This window comes from Peromyscus maniculatus, chromosome 22 (genome assembly GCF_049852395.1).
Source record: "Peromyscus maniculatus bairdii isolate BWxNUB_F1_BW_parent chromosome 22, HU_Pman_BW_mat_3.1, whole genome shotgun sequence".
Classification (NCBI taxonomy): Eukaryota; Metazoa; Chordata; class Mammalia; order Rodentia; family Cricetidae; genus Peromyscus; species Peromyscus maniculatus.
This window is the reverse complement of record NC_134873.1, coordinates 14,375,339-14,394,335: the sequence shown is the minus strand read 5'-3', so window position 1 is coordinate 14,394,335 and position 18,997 is coordinate 14,375,339. Positions and strand designations below refer to the sequence as shown.

Sequence of the window (18,997 nt, the reverse complement as noted above, 5' to 3'; positions counted from 1 at the left end):
GAAGGCCACAAATAGATCCATATCTGTCACCGTGCACAAAACTTAAGTCCAAGTGGATCAAAGACCTCAACATAAATCCAGCTACTCTGAACCTGCTAGAAGAGAAAGTAGGAAGCAGTCTTGAACGCAGTGGCATAGGAGATTACTGCCTAAATATACCACCAGTAGCACAGACACTGAGAGAAACAGTCAATCAATGGGACCTCTTGAAACTGAGAAGCTTTTATAGAGCAAAGGATACGGTCAACAAGGCAAAGCAACAGCCTACAGAATGGGAAAAGGTCTTCACCAACCCCACATCTGACAGAGGACTGATATCCAGAATATATAAAGAACTCAAGAAATTAGTCATCAAAATGCCCAACAGTCCAATTACGAAATGGGCTATATAGCTAAACAGAGAATACTCAACAGAGGAAACTCAAATGGCTGAAAGACATCTAAGGAATTGCTCAACATCCCTAATCATCAGGGAAATGCAAATCAAAACAACTCTGAGATACCACCTTAAGCCTGTCAGATTGGCTAAGATCAAAAACACTGAAGACACCTTATGCTGGAGAGGATGTGGAGCCAGGGGAATTCTCCTCCACTGCTGGTGGGAATGCAAGCTTGTACAACCACTTTGGAAATAAATATGGTGCTTTCTTAGAAAACTGGGAATCCATCTCCCCCAAGATCCAGCTATACCACTCTTGGGCATATACCTAAGGAATGCTCAATCATACCACAAGGGCACTTGCTCAGCTAAGTTCATATCAGCATTGTTTGTAATAGCCAGAACCTGGAAACAACCTAGATGCCCTTCAACTGAAGAATGGATAAATAAAATGTGGTACATATACACAATGGAATACTACTCAGCAGAGAAAAACAATGACATCATGAGGTTTGCAGGCAAATGGATGGATCTAGAAAAAATCATCCTGAGTGAGGTAACCCAAACTCAGAAAGGCAAACATGGTATGTACTCACTCATAGGAGGATACTAGATGTAAAACAAAGATGACTAGACTCATACTCACAACTCCAGGGAGGCTACCTAGAAAACAGGACCCCAAGAAAGACACAGGGATTGCCCAAGGACAGAGAAATGGATGAGATCTACATGAACAACCTGGACATGAGTGGGGGTAATAAAGGGCAAGGGTCGAGGGAAAGAGAGCTTAGGGGAGCAGGAGATCCCAGCTGGATCAAGAACAGAGAGGGAGAACAAGGATTAAGAGACCATGGTAAATGAAGACCACATGAGAATAGGAAGAAGCAAAGTGCTAGAGAGGTCCACAGAAATCCACAAAGATACCCCCACAATAAACTACTGGCAATGGTCAAGAGAAAGCCCGAACAGACCTACTCTGGTGATAGGATGGCCAAACACCCTAATTGTCCTGCTAGAAACACCATCCAATGACTGAGGGAACCAGATGCAGAGATCCACGGCCAGGCCCCAGGTGGAGCTCTAGGAGTCCAACTGGTATGAGCGAGAATTGTTGAGACCAAAATTGAAAAAAGCACAGGGACAATTAGCCAAACGAATGGAAACATATGAACTATGAACCAATAGCTGAGGAGCCCCCAACTGGATCAGGCCCTCTGAATAAGTGAGACAGTTGATTAGCTTGATCTGTTTGGGAGGCATCCAGGCACTGGGACTGGTACCTGTCCTCAGTGCATGAGCTGGCTGTTTGGAACCTGAGACACTTGGCTCAGCCTGGGAGGAGGGAACTGGACCTGCCTGTACTGAATCTACCAGGTTGAACTCAATCCCCAGGGGAGTCTTTGCCCTGGAGGAGATGAAAATGGGGGGGTGGGCTGGGGGGAAGGGGGGGGGGACAAGGGAATCCGTGACTGATATGTAAAATTAAATTAAATTATAAAATTTACAAAAAGTTAAAAAATAAAAAAATAGAAAAGATGAAAAGACGGGGAAAAAAAAAGGACTCATTCAGCTGGAGGTTATGGCACACAACTTTAATCCCAGCACTCAGAAGGCAGAAGTAGCCCAGGGTTACATAGTGAGACAAAAGAAAAGAAGAAAGAAAGGAGGAGGAAGGAGAAGAAATAAGAAAAGAAGAAGAAAGAAGAGAAGAAAGAACAACTATCCAAGCTCAGTTCCCAGCAATATCAGGCAGCTCACAACTGCCTAAAATTCCAACTCCAGAACCTTCTTATACCTTCATACAAACCTGTACACAAATACATAGACATACACATAATTAACACAAAACAAATAGTCAAGCATGGTGAATGTCTTTAATCCCAACACTTGGAAGGCAGAGGTAGGCAGATCTCTTTGAGTTCAAGGCCAGCCTAATCTACATAGTGAGCTCAGGACAACCCAGGGCTACACAGTAGCATAGAAAGAGCAGGTCTGCAAACAAAAAAACAAAAAAAATTAATATTTTTTTTAACACCACGACTTGGAAGGTCATATTATTATGGAGGGTTTTTGTTTTATTTGCTAAATAAACATAGTGTCAACATTTCTAAATATTTACATTTATGTCTAGATTTATGCTGCTCTCAATCTTTGTCAGAAAAGCTTCTTTTGGATGTGAGAGCAGTTAATAGAGATTCATGGCTGTTCAGTGTGATGAAAATAAGTGACTGTTGAATGCTCAGCCTAAATGAGAAATCTGTATCAACCTTTCGAAGGACTCTAAAAACATCATGGAAAAGGAGGTAGGAAGAATATAATAGCCAGAAGATGTGGATGGGTGATATAAAATGCTTTCTTCTGGGGACTACAAAGATGATTCAGTGGTTAAGAGCACTGACTGCTCTTGCAGAAGACCTAGGTTCAATTTGCAGAACCCATGTGGCAGCTTACAATTATCTATGATTCCAGTTCCAGGAAATTAAATGCCTTCTTCTGGCCTCTGGGGGCACTTAATGCACATGGTACAGATACATACATGCAGATAAACACTCATTATTTTAAGGTGTGTTACTTTTGTTCATGCTGCATTTGTTTAACTCTGTAAAGCTGTGGTTCTTTTCCTGTCTAAAACAACTGACAGTCTAATAAAGGACTGAACAGCCAATAGCAAGGCAGGAGAAAGGATAGGCAGGGCTGTCAGACAGAATATCTAGAAAGGGAAATCTGGGGAAAAAAGGAGAAAGAAAACAAGGAGAGGAGGATGCCAGGAGCCAGCCATGAAGTAAGAGTCAAAGTAAGATTACAGAAGTAAGAAAAGGAAAAAAGCACAGCACTGTTAATTGCCACAATTTAAATAAACCAACCCACACTCATGCTCATGCAAACAATTCTAATTAAACTAAGGATCATTATAGTTGGTAGTAGTGATACACACCTTTAATCTAAGCACTTGGGAAGCAGGGGCAGGTGGATCTCTGTGAGATTAAGGCCAACCTGGCCTACATACTGAGTTCCAGAACAGCCAGGGCTAAATGGGTCACACACACACAAAGACAGGCTGATGAAATGGTTCATTTGGTAAAGGTGCTCATTGCCATGCCTTAACAACCTGAGTTCAATCCCTGTTACCCACATTGAAGAAGCGAACTGATACCAGCAAGTTGTCCTTTGACCTTCATACAAGTGCTGTGGCATTCATATCCACACATATGCATACACTTCACAAAATAAATCAATTAAATGTAATCTTGTTTAAAAGATAAGTGAAAGTAAGGAAGATGACTTGTTATCAGGAAGAAAGAAAGGGTTTCAATGGAAGTATGAGTGAATGAGAGATAGTTTAGGAGGTAAAGAGGACCAAAATATGTTAAATACATGTACAAAACTGTCAAAGAATAATTAACAAAAACAGTAAATTAATAAAGCAAAGATAAAACCAGTAGGGGAGCCACGTGTAATTGTGCACACCTTTAATCTCAGTATTTGGGAGGTGAGGCCAGCCTGGTCAACATAGGGATTTCCAGGACAGCCAGAGCTACACAGTGCAACCCTGATGGGGGGAGGGGGTAGAAAAAACAAGTGAAAATAAATTTTGGCAAGTGTACACTATTACAGGCATTATTCAGTGTGGAGTTTTCTCAAGAAAATTAAAGAATGCTATCATATGACCCAGCTATACTTTTCCTATGGAAGGGCTCTCAACAGAGAAACTTGCACAACTGTGTTTTCATTGCTGCTCTACTCACAACAGTCTCAATGTTCATTGGTAGATGAACAGATGATGAAAATATGGTTCACAATGGAATTTTATTCAGCTGTAAAGAAAAATGAAATTATGAACCAGCACCCATTGCTGCAGCCTCAGCAACAGAGAAGCCAGTTTCAGCATGCTGGCTGGCACAGGCAATCTTCAGTCCACCTTGATGGCTCCTCTCTATCTAATACCTACAAAAGCTGCAACGTGAGGGAATTTCTGCCTCAAAATGAATTTCCTGTCTCCTACTGCCCCCTCTGCATCCATCACAGCCACTCACTGATGCCCAGCCACAACCAGTTCACAGCTGTAGCTGGAACTATATTTACCACTAGCCACCCCCTTCACTGCTGTATTAATTACTTTTTTAATTCTGTGATAAAACAAGATCACCAAGTAAACTTATAAGAGAAAAGAATCTGGGCTTATGGTTCCAATGGGTATGGTCCCAGCGGGTCAGAGTTCATGATAGTAGAGAGAAGGCATGACAGCTTACATCTATAACAGCAAGTAGAAGGCATAGAGAAACTAAAGTCTTTTGAAGCCTCAAAGCCTGCCCCCAGTGACTGGCTTCCTCCAGCAAGACCACACCTACTTAATTCTTCCCAAACAGTTCCAACTGGGCACCAAACATTCAAATGTATAAGCCTGTAGGAGTCATTCTCATTTAAGCCACCAAAATTGCAGAAGCCAACACGGAACCCCACTAGACTCATCAGCAGATGTCTCCATGACTAGTGTACCCCTGATAATCTTGAAGTGAACCCTCTGCTATAGAAAAACAAATACTGGATGAAGTCCTCAGCAGGGTAACTACCAAGAATAGGGCTACAAAGCTACAACTAATGGGCTGCAGAGATGAGTCAGAGTAAAGAGCACTTCCTGTTCAGGACCAAGTTTGGTTCCCAGAACCCACATCAGGTGGCTTACAACCTCCTGTGACTCTAGCTAAGGGGACCCAATACCTTCTTCTGGCCTCCAAAGACACGTGCACATACATGGCATGCATTCACACATACATGTAAATAAAAAAATAAAATAAATAATGAAAAAAGCTGAGACTAGGAAACCTGGGTGTGAATCTGCCAGACAGAAAAACAACTCAGCTTCTCCATGGGCCTACCTGGAATCACAAGTATGTAAATGCTGCATTGTGATCTCATGGAATCTCTGGTGTCACTAGGCAATAGTAAACTCTTTCAGTGCTAGGGATGGTACTCAGGCCTCCTGCTGGTCACTGTAATTGTTCTGTGACTGAATCACCAGCTAGCCCTTTTGATGGCTAATCTTGGTTGTCAGCTTGACTGCAATCAAGCTGGAATCCAAGCTGCTAAGCACTCCAGTGAGGAATTTTTTGATTACATTATTTGAAGCAGAAGGCACTTTCTGATGCCAGCCCAGACAAAAGAACATAGAAAAAGGAAACTGCTTTTTACCTGCTTGCCCTCAGTCTTACTGTGAAGTCCATTTATCCTGTTGCTGAGGCATTACTTGAACACATTAGAACCAACGTCTTTGGATTCCAAAGTAGATTGACATCTTCAGCTTTCCATGAATTCTCCAGACTTTCAATGCCAGGTAGAGACTGCTAAAACATCCAGCCTCATGGACTGTGCAACTACTGGGTTGTTGGACTACTCAGACCACATCCTGTAAGGACAATCTAATAACCCCCTATATATACATTCTCCCAGTCCTGTTTCTCTAGAGAACACTGACTGATATACCTTCTACCATATCCTCTTTTTTTCTTGGTTTTTGTTTGTATGTTTTTTGTTTTTGTTGGGATTTTGTTTTGTTTTGTTTTTCTTTTTTCTTTTTTCTTTTTTCTTTTTTTTTCTTTTTTTTTTGGTGGTGGTTGGTCAATTGGTTTTGTTTTGGAAACAGAGGTCCCTGTATCCTACACTGGCCTCAAACTTGTTACATACCCTAGAATGATCCTGACCTCCTGATCCTCCTGCCTCCATCTCCCCAGTGCTGGGATCATAAATGTATGCTAACATTCATAGTTTTATGAAGTGCTGAGAACTGAATCCAGAGCTTTCAGCATCCTAGGCAAGCACTCTATCAACTGAGCCACATCCTCAGCCTCATTACACATGTTATCCCACATCTATGCAGTCACACACTGAAAACAATGTCTCTATATAATACATTACTGCATGATACTTATGTATATGTCTATTCTACAATAAAAAAAAAAAAAGCACAAAGCTGAAAAATCTTGTCAGAAACAGGTGAAAAGGATTAAATCAACAAATGCATAAAGCTGGTGGGGAGGGGTGGCCAAATAGGCCAAGTGGACAAACTGAACCAAAAGGCAACTGACACCCTAAAAGAGTCAGACAAGGGGAAAGAGTGCCATCTAGCTTTGTCTTGCTGTATTCCACTGTGTTCTTAAGAGGGGTAGGGTAAATATCCTCCTGCTACTATGGAAACCAATTATTCCTCAACTATGGGTCATGCTAGTTGGACTTTTTTTTTTTTTGGTTTTTCGAGACAGGGTTTCTCTGTGTAGCTTTGCGCCTTTCCTGGAACTCACTTGGTAGTCCAGGCTGGCCTCGAACTCACAGAGATCCGCCTGGCTCTGCCTCCCGAGTGCTGGGATTAAAGGCGTGCGCCACCACCGCCCGGCGCTAGTTGGACTTTTAGTGGCAGTTGCAGAAATTCTCATAATTCCATTGTTCTTTACACATGAATAAAATTCCATTGTATATGCATACCCCCTCTTGATTATCCATTCATATGCTGCTGGATATCTATACTTTGAGGTTAAATTCACATTTAAAACAAAGCAACATCCAACAGTTTCAAGGATGTCCTTCTATCCAAGCAAAACTAAGCCTTCTCCTCCAGCTTCCACCATCTTGCCTGGCAAGGAAAAACAATTCTCTTCTAGATGGTTGCCACCAGCACCCAAATGTGAAGATTCAACTTCCAGCCCTGACATTTGAATTTCAACAGTGCAATATAAGCCATGCTTAAAAACTTAACAAAGTGCCTGGCGGTGGTGGCACATGCCTTTAATCCCAGCACTCAGGAGGCAGAGGCAGGTGGATCTCTGTGAGTTCGAGGCCAACCTGGGCTACAGAGTGAGTTCCAGGAAAGGCACCAAAGCCACGCAAAGAAACCCTATCTGGGAAAAAAAAAAAAAAAAAAAAAAACCTTAACAAAGTGACATGATTCACAACTGTAAGGAAATGGAACCAGTGTAGATGTCCATCAGCAAAGGAAAGGACAATAAAAATTTGGTGGAGTATGGTGGCAAAAGCCTTTAATTCTAGCTGAAGCAAGCAGAGCTCTGTTGAGTTCAAGGCCACTCTGGTCTACATAGCAAGTTCCATGACAACCAGGGCTATATAGTGAAACCCTGCATCAAAAAAGAAAATAAACAAATAAATAAATAATAGAAAAATAAATTAGTGATATAAAATACACAATGGATTTTACTCAGCTGTAAAGAAAAAGGAAATTATGAAATGTGCAGGGGAACTCATTGTTCTAGACAAAATTAAGCAAAGTAACTCAAACTCAGAAAAACAAAATTCACCTGTCTCATGCATAAAACCAAACTTATATATGTCCACATTAGTGAGGCTTAATATGTGCACAGAGGCTATGAAACTAGAAAAGAGATCACAACAGGGAGAAAGAAACATTGAGGCATTAGGAAGGGCAACAGGCAGGGCAATAGGCCACCTGTGACATGACATCAGAAAGATGGCTGTGAGGATAAGAGGGCACATTCAGGGCTTAGGACAATTAAAAAAGAGAGGTGAAAAGAAACAAATTTTGTTTGAAATGTCATAATGAAACTATGCTAATTTAAATTATGCTAATTTAAATTATGCTAATTTAAATTATGCTAATTTAAATTATTAAACCAAAAAATAAATTAAAATTTTGAAACTAAGCAAAGCAAGCTAAGGTGTAGCTCTGTTAGTAGAGCATTTGCCCAAAAATGCACAAAGTCCTGAGCTTCATCCCCAGCACCATATAAACCAAGTGTGGTGGTGTATCCTGCAATCTCAGCACTGGACAAGTAGAGACAGAAGGATCAGGAGTTCAAGGTTATATTCTGCTGTGAGACTTTGTATCAACAAGGTCAGGACATCCTGTCTCAACCTGGCCACTACCTGAGACATAAGGTATTAGCCATGTGTACTGTGGGTTTTGAGGGCTCTACCCAGTCTCACAGGGGTACAGTTATCCAGATTGCCATGAGTGGACTACTCAGTTTCAAACCCTAGTTTAGAGCTGGGTGAGATAGCAAATGCCTGAAATCCTTTCACTTAGGAGGCTGAGGCAGGAGAATCACAAGTTCCAGGCCAGTGCAGGTTGTAGCAAAAGACTCAGTCAAATAAAAAGGCCTGGAGCTGGAGGGATGGCTCAGAAGTTAAGAGCACTAGCTGCTCTTCCAAAAATCCAAGTTTGATTCCTATTACCTATGTGGCAGCTCATAACCATTTGCAACTCCTGTCCCAGGAAATCTGTTGCCATCTTCTGTCCTCCATGAGCACCAGTCATACATATGGTACACAGACATACATGCAGACAAAACATAAATACACGTTTCTAAAGAAAGGCTGGAAGATGGCTCAGTTGCAAGTATTTATAAGCCTGTAGACCTGAGTTCCATCCCCAGAACTCACATAAAAAAAAAAGCCAGGCATGATAGCACACTTGTAATTCCAGAAACTCAGGCCTCTATCTCAAATATAAGGTGGAATGCACCTGAGGAATGACACCACGCCCAAAGTTGTCCTCTGGCTTCCACAGATACATGCACAAACATCCATCAAACACACAAACTAGCTAAAACTCGTGACATGCATAAAATACCAGAACTTGAGAAGGTAAAGAAGACTGTTGAAAGTTCAGGACCAGCATAGGCTAAACAGTGAATTCTAGGTCCACACAGGCATGATGGAATAATACCCTGAATCAAAAGAGATCTAGATACAGATATATAAATCTCAGCTCAGATATTATGTGGTCCATGTAGCTTAATTTCTGCCACCTATAAAAATGAACACAGCCAATGGAAATAGCCCTACTGCCTAGCAACTGAAAAATGAATAAACAAGAGGTCATTAGCCTACACATTGGGTTATTGCTGAGCTATAAAACAGAACAAAGCAGTGGCACACACTGTAGCTCAATGACCTTGGAAAACACTGTGTTCACAAAAAGGCCAACCACAAATATCAAATATACAGTGATGTGTGGCCCCTCACTCTTGTACTCCCAGCACTTGGGAAGCTGAGGCAGGACTACTCCAGGTTCCAAGCACAGGTTACAGTGAATCCAAACCACTTGGCAATAGTATGTGACTACATCTAAAGAAAAAGAAAAAAAAAAAAATCACTTCAGGTGTGGTTCTGCATGCCTTTAATCCTAGCATTCAGGAGACAGAAACAAGAGGAATCAGGAGTTTAAGTAACTCTCAGGAAAACAGGGATTCAAAGCCACCCTGTCACATTAAATCCTGCCAAAAAAAAAAAAAAAAAAAAAAAAAAAAAGATCCAGAAATATGTTTCATCAGGTAAAGGTGCTTGCCTCCACGCCTGGCAACCTGAATTTGACTCTTGGGATCCAAATAGTAAAAAAGGAGAACCAATTCTTGCAAGTTGTCCTTTGATCTCCACACAGCCACTATGGCATGCAAGCAAACACATTCCCACACATAAACTACACAAATAAATACAAAAAAATGCATATGCAGAGAAACACATGGGGGTGGGGGTGGGGGTGACTTGTGCATCTATTTGTGTGAAAACTCCAGATCAGGGAGATCCATAGGGTCAGAAAGTGATTAGTGTTGCTGGGGGGAGGGATGGAAGAATGGGAGAGTAAATGCTAATGGAAACAGGATTTTTTTTTTTTTTTTTTTTTTTTTTTTTTTTTTTTGGATTTTTCGAGACAGGGTTTCTCTGTAGCTTTGGAGCCTGTTCTGGACTAGCTCTGTAGACCAGGCTGGCCTCAAACTCACAGAGATCCACCTGCCTCTGCCTCCCGAGCGCTGGGATTACAGGCCTGCGCCACCACCGCCCAGTGGGAACAGGATTTCTTAACTTACATTTTGGTAGTGGCGGCTGTTGTTGAGGAGACAGGGTGTATGTAGTAGACCAGGCTAAACACAAACTTGTGATTATCCAGCCTCATCTTCCCCAGTGCTGGGACTGCAGGAGTGCACCACCAAGTCCCATGGGATTGGAGTTTCTTTGAGATGATGTAAGTCTCTCAGAACCAGAACACACAACATTGTGAATATGCCAAATGCACTGGACTGTGAGCTTTGAGATAGTTAATGGTTAATTTTAAGTTATGTGAATTTTCCTCTTCGACAAAGAGAAGGAAAAAATGGTCAGAATTGGACAAGGATACTCAAAAGCCCTCCCTGCCCTCCCCATCTTCCCACACAAGGCCCTGGCATACCCCTTCCTGGCTACCTTGATACCACTTAGAATGTATTGAGCCTTCACTTACCATATGCCCAAACCTGTGCCCACACAAACAACATCAGTCTCTACATGGGCTACATAGCATTCCCCCCATGTCCTTATCCTTACCCCATGTCCAAGTCCATGACTGGGGTAGGAATGGCACTCCAGTTGCCTAGGAATCCTTCCTGTTTGCCAAAGTAGGGCCACCCTTTCCCCTAAGTAAAACAGTAAGGGTAAAGGAGAAAAAAAGATGTGACAAGGGACGTAGCTCAGTAAAGTGTCTACATAAACAAAGTGTAATCTGTATTGAAACCTGAGGTAATCCCCCTGCCTCAACTCACTCTTGTAATCTCACCACTTGTAACACTTGGGATTACAAAAAAGAACCATCACACATGGCTGTAGGCAGACACCTGGCATACACAAAGCCTTGAGTTCCATCCCTAGCACTCCACAAAAGCCAGGCATGGTAGTACATGCTTATAATCCTAGCACTGAGGAGAGCAAGGCAAGCAGAAACAAGAGTTCAGTCATCTTCAGCTATATGAGGAGTTCAAGACCACCATGAGTTACATGAGACCCTATTTCCAAGTGAGAGATCCTAACTGGGCAACCTCTGCTTTACACCTTAGGACTCCCAATGCCTTAACAGCCACTTAAATCCAGTAGGCACATGAAGGAGCCCAACCCTCACATACAGACAAAAGATATCCACACATGTTGATATGTGTTACAGAAGTGCTTTTCTCCCAGTTGGAAATGGCCTGCTGTGGCTCTCTCTGCAACATTTTGTTGGTCAAACTGGGGATCCAAGTGTCAGCATAAAGGGCCAAGGAATGCCTTGTTCCCTACCTACCTCCAAGAGGCTCTACCATCAGTTAATGCATCCCCATTCTGGCTAAAGCATCAACTGCTATTTCAAAAACCCAGCCCCAACACACTGCCCAAATCCAGATTCTGCTTCATCCACCTTCCCCTGTAAGGGACTGGGAGAGCAGGGTTCCAGAGCCAAAGCAGTTCCCACTTTCAGGAAGCCCTCCTGGTGCACATTCCCTCCCTCTGCATTCAGCATCTTTATCAGTAGCCAATCACTGCCTACCAGGAACCAGGCATCAGAGCTCCATGAATTCCTTTTGTTGAGATTTTTGTTGGGGCGGGGGGAGCTCAAAAGAGTGTGTGTATGTGCAGGCGCATATGTACAAGTATATATGTATATACATGTATATTGAAACCCAAGGTTAAAAAATGTGAGTGTATGGGGGAGCGTGCATGTATGCCTATGTGTGCGCTCATATTAAAGAGTCCACATGTATGTCTATGCATGCATGTATATGTGAACACCTGACATTGATGACAGGAATCATCCTGGATTATTCTTCCATGATATTCAATGAGGCAGGATCTCACTAGCTAGCTTGCTCTGGGGATCCTGTCCCTGCCTCAAGGCTAAAATTACAGGCAGGCCAAGAAACCCACCCCACATTTACATGGTTTTTGGGGATCCAAACTATGTTTCCATGCTTGTGCAACAAGTGCTTTAAACACTGAAACATATCCCGAGTCCCTCCTCTTTATTGAGACAAGATTTCTCACTGAATCTCAAGCTCTCAGGCTAGACTATCTGGCCAGCAAGTCTCTGGCATCCTCCTGTCTTCATACCCACCCTCAGCAAAAAGATGACAGGCAAATCCAGCTTTCTACATGGGTTTTGGGGATCTGAACTCAGGTCCTCTTGCTTGCACAGCCTCAGAATTCCGATACTCATCATGAGACCCCAGGTTAACAGGCACCACCAAAGATGCCGAGAGGTACCTCCTCTGCCAGTCGGGGGGACTCCAACAGTCCCCACCACTTTACTTACGAATTTATGGGCTAAGAGTCTGAGAAGAGCTTTGCCTTGTTACTCAGAAGTCAAGTTGTACATTAACTGCATTTTCTTGTTTTCTGTATTATTCATGCTCAGGTATCTGGGACCTCGGTTATCACCTCGGGACAGTCCCTCCCTCCCAGGGCTAACTCACCACTAGACAGTAAACAACCTGCTATCCTAGAACAAAACTATTTCACAAAACATCAACCAACTGGGGAAGAGAGGAAACAAGGTTGCCCTGAATAGCCTGGACATTCCTTGAAGTCCAGATCTTCACGCCTTAACCTCCCCAGTAGCTAGGATTACAGGTATGTACCATCAAGCCTATTACTTCTAATTCTCCTACCTCGCCTTCCCAAGTGCTGTGATTATGGCCTTACAACAACAGGGAATAGCCAAGTTCAAATCAGGATTGCCCAGCTTCCATGTCACAGAAGAAGCCATGACAAAGGACTCTCAAACGAGGGGACACCACCTCAGCTCTCCCCCTCTTCTGTTAAGCCCACTGTTAACACAGGTGGACTCAACACCCAACCTGACTTTCTGCAGAAGGCCGAGTAGCAGAGGACATGTCCAGAACACCGTCCCATGTTCTCTTGGCTGAAGGCTCCCTTAGAAGGTGAAAGGGGATCCAGAAGAGACCCCAGGCTGCCCAGGCCAAGGGAAACAGAGGCTAGAGGCAGGCAGAGGAGGTAAAGAAACTTTAATCACCACCCATCAATATGAGCAGCAGGAGTGTCTAAGCCAGGGTGGCCCCATTTCTTGGGAGCAACCTGGGGCCGGCCCCTCAGTCCTGGCTATGGCAGTTCTCCATCCAAGCTCCCCACATACAAGGGGAATATCTGAGGACCCCTAATCTCTAGGACCACATCTGTAGAAGCTTAAAATCAAAGTTCTCTGTGGCCAAGAGCCCAGGTCTCGAGAAGCCAGCAGCTGCCTGCATGTCCCACTGTGGCTTTGCCCCGGTCTGACTGCACTCAGGGCCAGGTGGTGACCACGTATCCTCAGATCAGTGAGGTTTTCCTTTCTGACAGCAGCAGAGACTCCTTCACAGCCACCAACAGCCCTGGTGGGGGCAGGTAACCCTGACCTCGGAGTCGTAACAATATGAGGAGAGTGGCAGAAACCAGGATGGCACTCAACACCCCTGTGGGGGACAGACAGATGGTCAGAGGAGTGGGGCAAGGAAGGAGGGCAGAAACTATCAACACTAATATGTAGGCAGTCTACTATATGTCCCCTCCAGTCACCCCAAGCTCCTCACAAGGGAAGGCCTATCTTACCAGCAGCTGCAATAACCCCATAGGCATTTGGGTTTCGGGAAGGGTTCCCAGCAGAGGCAACTGTTGCATTCCTGAGAGAGGTCTCATTCTCCAGGGTCATAGGAGTCCTTGTAGTTGTGGCATTCTCCTCCTGGAAGATCTTGTCAGTTTCTATGTTGGTGTCTGCAATAAGCCCAGGCATCAGTAGAGAGGCTTAGCAGTGGGGTGCATAAGGGTTCCAGGTGCCAACTCTTAGAACTCATCCTGATCTAAGATTGAGCAGAACTGGTGAGAAATCACTATTCCTGATGATGTCTTATCCTCTACCACAGAGATGAAGGCCTGGGAATATGCATGTGTTCACATCCTCAATCTAGTCACACATGGGAAGATAACTAATGTCCTTCAGTAACTGTCAGCCCTCCCCACCCACACAGGTATACCAAGATCCCAGGGCACGTACCACAGCTGAGCTCATCACTGGAGTCGGGACAGTCTGGGTGGCCATCACAGCGCCATGTGTGTGGGATACAGACATCGCCCAACACGCAACGCAGCTCACCCTCCTGACAGGGCTGGCGGCTGCAGTTGAGAAGGTTCTTGTCAGAGCCAGCAGGGCAACCACTGATGTTGTCACAGGAGCAAGGAAGGGTAGCCAGTGGTTGGCACTGCCCTTTCTGAGCACATGGCTCAATTCCTGAAACATACGGTCAATCAGGTTCCAAACATCCACACAAGAAAGCCCAGTATTATGGGCATGATGGTGCACACCTTTAATCCCAGAACTCAGGAGGCAGAGGAGGGTGGATCTCTGAGTTTGAGGCTAGTCTAGTCTACATAATGAGTTCTATGAGAACCAGGGCTATGTAGGAAAACCCTGTCACAAAAAAAAAAAAAAAAAAGACCCAGTACTTCATTAGCTGCCCAATTCCCTCTAAATCTTAGCTTCTAAAAGCAACTAACTGAGCTGGGAGTGGTGTCTCACTACTTTAATCCCAGCACTTGGGAGGCAGAGCAGGTGGATCTCTGTGACTTTGAAGCTAGCCTAGTATACATTAAGAGTTTCAGAAGCCGGGCGTTGGTGGCGCACGCCTTTAATCCCAGCACTCGGGAGGCAGAGCCAGGCGGATCTCTGTGAGTTCGAGGCCAGCCTGGGCTACCAAGTGAGCTCCAGGAAAGGCGCAAAGCTACACAGAGAAACCCTGTCTCGAAAAACCAAAAAAAAAAAAAAAAAGAGTTTCAGGCCAGCCACGGATATATAAAATAAAATTTGAAAAAAGTTTCCCCAGGGCTAAGTAGATAACTCAATGGGTAGATACTTGCTGAACAAGCATGTGGACTGAGTTTGATCCCCAGTACCCATGTAAATGCCAGGTACAGCAACTCGCATACCTCATCACAATGCTAAGAGTGCAGAGAAACAGGTGGATCCTAGGGGATCTTGGGCCAGCCAGTCTAGCTGAAACTGGAAACCCCAATTTTAGTGAAAGATGATCTCAAAAAGTAAGGTGGAGAGCAACAGAATAAGACACCCAGTGTCAACCTCTGGCCTCCATGCACACACAACATGCTGGCAAATATACTTGCACACACATGTACCCAAACACACACTAAATAAAATAAAAAACAGCTGACTCTGTGTATAAAGGCTTACCCTATGTAAAGCTTCTACCTGCTGTTCTTGTCAATCTCACCTTCCAACATCTAGTCTTCCTACAGTTCCCTCTCTAATTTGTTCAACCTCCCTACCCGCCTGCCTTAAATTCCAACTTTTTGTTTTTTATTTTATTTTTGATTTCAGACGAGGTCTCACTATGTAGCTCTGGCTGGCCTGGAACTCTCTGTACAACAATTGGCCTCAAACTTCAAGACACCTACCTGCCTCTGCCTCCAGAGTGCTGGGATTAAAGGCAAGCCCAACAGTCTAGTCCCATAGACTCCACCTTGTCCTACTTTGCCATTGCCACTCACCCAGCCCTATAACCACAGCCATAATGCCACGCCCCTAACTGAAACCAGTCCAAACTTCCATTCTGAAATCCCTCTCCAGGGATGGTCACTTACTACACTCCTCCTCATCACTGCCATCAGAGCAGTCTGGGTCCCCATCACAGCGCCAGGAGAGGGGCACACAGTAGCCATTGGTAATACACTGGAAGTTGTCTGTCGGGCACGAGCCAGCTCGGGGGCCTGAGAGATAAAGATAAATAAGGCCTGGGGGAGGGGTTGTCCAAATCTATAACATATTCCAAGACAATGGTTATGAGCTGCAATCTGTTGGAGACAAGCCATGTCCCAGGGTGCAGAAACTACACTGGCAGTCATCCTCTGCAGAGTACTGTGTATGTGTTGTTTGGGCCCCAGAAGTTCATGCATGCTGCTAGGTCAACAGTGCTCACCTCTTAACTAGACCCCTAGTACCTCATCTCCACCAGGACAGAGCATCAGAGTCCTCTCAAGTACCCACTTTTATTACCCACTATCCCCTGGCACCCAGGCCCTCCCACAACCAAATCTAAATCCCTTCTTTCTTCAACACACTCCCTCTCCCTCTACCCTGGCCTCCTTCTCAGTTCATCTAAGAGATCTGGCTTCTTTCCCTCCCTTTCTACCACTCTGTATTCTGGGGAGGGTGGGAGAATATCTAGACCCTTTTGCATGCTAGGCAAACATTCTACCACTCAGCTATATCCCAGCTACTCCCCACCTGATCCTTCCACTCTACATCTGAGATTCTTCTGCAGCCTTCACATCTCAACTTACACCTGGGGCAGTGTCTCATGAACTCCAGGAAGCTCTGCTTCCCACAAAGAACAGCCCCTAACTACTAACATCCATCTTCCTATTGACATGGCCTCTGATCCTGCACAGGTCAGTGCCTGACAGTGTGTGGACAAGAGGTCATATAAGGGTCCACATTGGGTCCAAATGAAATATAAGCCTTTCCTGGACTCTGAACAGGGAGGCTAGGGCTGTTTGTTGATCTAGAGGGGCAGGCAGTGAAGGGACCTGGTACTTGAACCAGCAGGAAGGAAGGGGAGGGCTTTAGAGCTTCCCACCTCACACACAGGGCCAGAGCTTTCAAGACCCCTCTCTCTCCATGCAGTCAAATGCAATTACACTTGTATACCACATACTCTGTGGAGTTGGAGAACTGGAGAATAAACCCTGGCCACCTTCCTTTCCTGCCTCAGGCACAGCCTCCTCTCCATACCTAACAACTCACAATCCTAACCTCTCCCTGACTTTCTGGATTTCCTTTGAGTGGGCCCAGAGCAGGGCAGACCCTGCCTCATGAGGCAATTTATCAGACAGGAGTCAGGATGATTCATGATTTCTCCTCCTAGCCTGTTTCCTCATCTGTAAAAGAGGAATACTAAAGCCAGGCATAATGATGCTCATCTGTAACCCCTGCTCTTGGAAAGCTGGGACAAGAGGACTACTTGTCGCTACAGACTAACCAAAAGTGGAAGGAAGTACTCTACAGACCCATACAACTCTTATCAGATGAAGTGGCCCAATAACCCTTGTGCTGGGGAGACTAAGGCAGGAGGCACAAGCTGCAGTCTAGCCTATGTTACACAGTGAGACCCTGTCTCAAAAATAAGAGCCAGTGCCTGACTTTAATCCCAGCATTCTGGAGGCAAAGCCAAGCTGATCTCTAGGAGTTAAAGCCCAGCCTGGTCTACATGGCAAGTCCCAGGTCAGCAGGGCTACAATGTGAGAACCTGTCTCAAAAAAAAAAACTCAAAACATAATAAAATAAATAAATAAATAAATAAAAACCTTAAAAAAAAAAAAAAAACACTCAAAGCAGTAAAGCCTATTTTTCTATAGATTGGACGGTCCTATATAGAACGAACATCCTGTTCCTGCCCAGGACAGTTGCCTGATGTCTGGGGTTTACCAAGTGAAATACACTCCATTTGTGAAATACATTCCAGGGCTCCTTCTTCCGTTATGTGAGGCAGGAATTCAAAGAGAAAGAGAAACTCTGGATTCTCAAAGAACAGCCACAGAACTTCAGGCTCAGGGCCGAGGGTTTCACAAAGGCATACCTGCTGCAGGAAGGTGCCAGGTGACCAGCACTGCGAGGTAAGAGGTCAAACAAAATCAGAAACGTTAAGTCTTCCAGCCCACGCTGGGCTGAAGGACGACTTGGAGGTGACATGGGGACAGAGCGGGAAGGAGGAGGCAGCTGGGCACGGGGCAGCAGAAGACAGCAGACACCCACGTGGAGGTCCCTGCAGCAGACATATCAGGGCTGGCTCTACCCACGCTAAATCCAAACCCGCGTGCTGGAGGAGTGTCTGAGACGGATGGGCGATACAGCCAATAGTGAGGCGATGTCAGGGGGTGGGACGAAAGCAGTGTAGGGACGGGGGTCACTCACCAGAGACCTGGACTTGGGTCGGGGCCACGGCCGGGGCCGGAGCAGCCTCTAGGCCGAGTCCAAGCAAAAGCAGCAGCCGCAGCGCCAGGCCCAGGGCCGCTGCCCGCCCCGCTCCGCCCCGCGCCATCCAACCGCTAGCCGTACTGCGCTCCAGCCGCGGCTACACGCAGTCTGAGAAAGCCGTTCTGACTCTCGCGCACGCGCACATAAAGGCAGTGGGAGTGGCACCTGCGAGCCTGGACCGTAAGTACCAGAATACAAGGGAACCAAGAACTTACATCTCTTCCAGGCTTTTTCCCAGCAGCAGTCTGATGGATTTGGTAACCTGGGCCTGTACTCCCAGCTATTATACAGGAAGCTACTCTTCCTCTTAAGAGGATCACAGGGCCAACTTAAGCAATTTAAGGAGACCCTACCTCAGAATAAAAGTCACCCAAAACACGTCAGGAACAAGGGGAATAACTGAGGTAGAGCACTCGCCTAAGTAATCAGGAGGCTCTAGGTTTAAACTCCAGGACCAAGAAAATAACAACCTCATCAACTTGAAATAGTAAACTTACAGGTCTATAAATAAACTTACCAATTTTGACCTAAACTTCACATGCAAACTACTGCAAATATAACTGCCCAATGGTCCCAATGAACATGGCAGCCACACCCTGTGAACACTCCCCAGCAGGTACCTCCTCCAGCCTCTCTGGTGCCACCTACAGATTTGATGATTTATTTACTTTATTTCACCTTATTGTCTAATTACCCACTAGAATGCCAGCTGCAGGTGGGTCAGTATGTTGGGTTGCTGACTGTTGTGCCCTTGATGTCTGGCACATGCCGTGAAGGAATGATGGAATAAACAAATGAATGAAGGTAATTACTGGCTTTCAACCTGAGCC

The 18,997-nt window shown here is 44.9% G+C and overlaps 1 protein-coding gene and 1 long non-coding RNA gene across 6 annotated transcripts; one reads left to right on the top strand and one right to left on the bottom strand.

The window, feature by feature from the left end:
• Positions 1 to 2,234: 2,234 nt before the first annotated feature.
• Positions 2,235 to 18,239, bottom strand: Cd320 (CD320 molecule). 4 transcript variants are annotated; one of them, XM_042267477.2, is made up of 6 exons: positions 18,105 to 18,239; positions 15,776 to 15,901; positions 14,175 to 14,408; positions 13,733 to 13,894; positions 3,848 to 3,929; positions 2,235 to 2,371 (listed from the first exon to the last, which is right to left on the bottom strand). In XM_042267477.2, the coding sequence occupies exons 1-5, from the start codon at positions 18,229 to 18,231 to the stop codon at positions 3,856 to 3,858; spliced, it is 723 nt and encodes a 240-aa protein (XP_042123411.1). In that variant the 5' UTR covers positions 18,232 to 18,239; the 3' UTR covers positions 2,235 to 2,371; positions 3,848 to 3,855. The 4 variants fall into 4 exon arrangements, with proteins under 4 accessions (XP_042123411.1, XP_076415158.1, XP_076415157.1 ...); XM_076559043.1 differs by lacking the exon at positions 3,848 to 3,929; XM_076559042.1 differs by lacking the exons at positions 2,235 to 2,371; positions 3,848 to 3,929 and adding an exon at positions 10,568 to 10,794.
• Positions 5,319 to 18,107, top strand: LOC121825169 (uncharacterized). Of its 2 annotated transcripts, none has more exons than XR_013047146.1 (3): positions 5,319 to 5,785; positions 12,543 to 12,757; positions 17,656 to 18,107. It is a non-coding gene; the product is annotated as an uncharacterized LOC121825169 (long non-coding RNA). The 2 variants fall into 2 exon arrangements; XR_006067308.2 differs by lacking the exon at positions 17,656 to 18,107 and adding an exon at positions 14,149 to 15,369.
• Positions 18,240 to 18,997: the final 758 nt, after the last annotated feature.

Coding starts and splice junctions, on each gene's coding strand:
- Cd320 (XM_076559042.1), bottom strand. CDS start 18,231: ATGGCGCGGGGCGGAGCGGGGCGGGCAGCGGCCCTGGGCCTGGCGCTG. Junction 15,902..18,104: donor GACCCAAGTCCAGGTCTCTG/GTGAGTGACCCC, acceptor TTTATCTCTCAG/GCCCCCGAGCTGGCTCGTGC. Junction 10,795..13,732: donor TGGGGTTATTGCAGCTGCTG/GTAAGATAGGCC, acceptor TGTTTTACTTAG/GGGAAAGGGTGGCCCTACTT.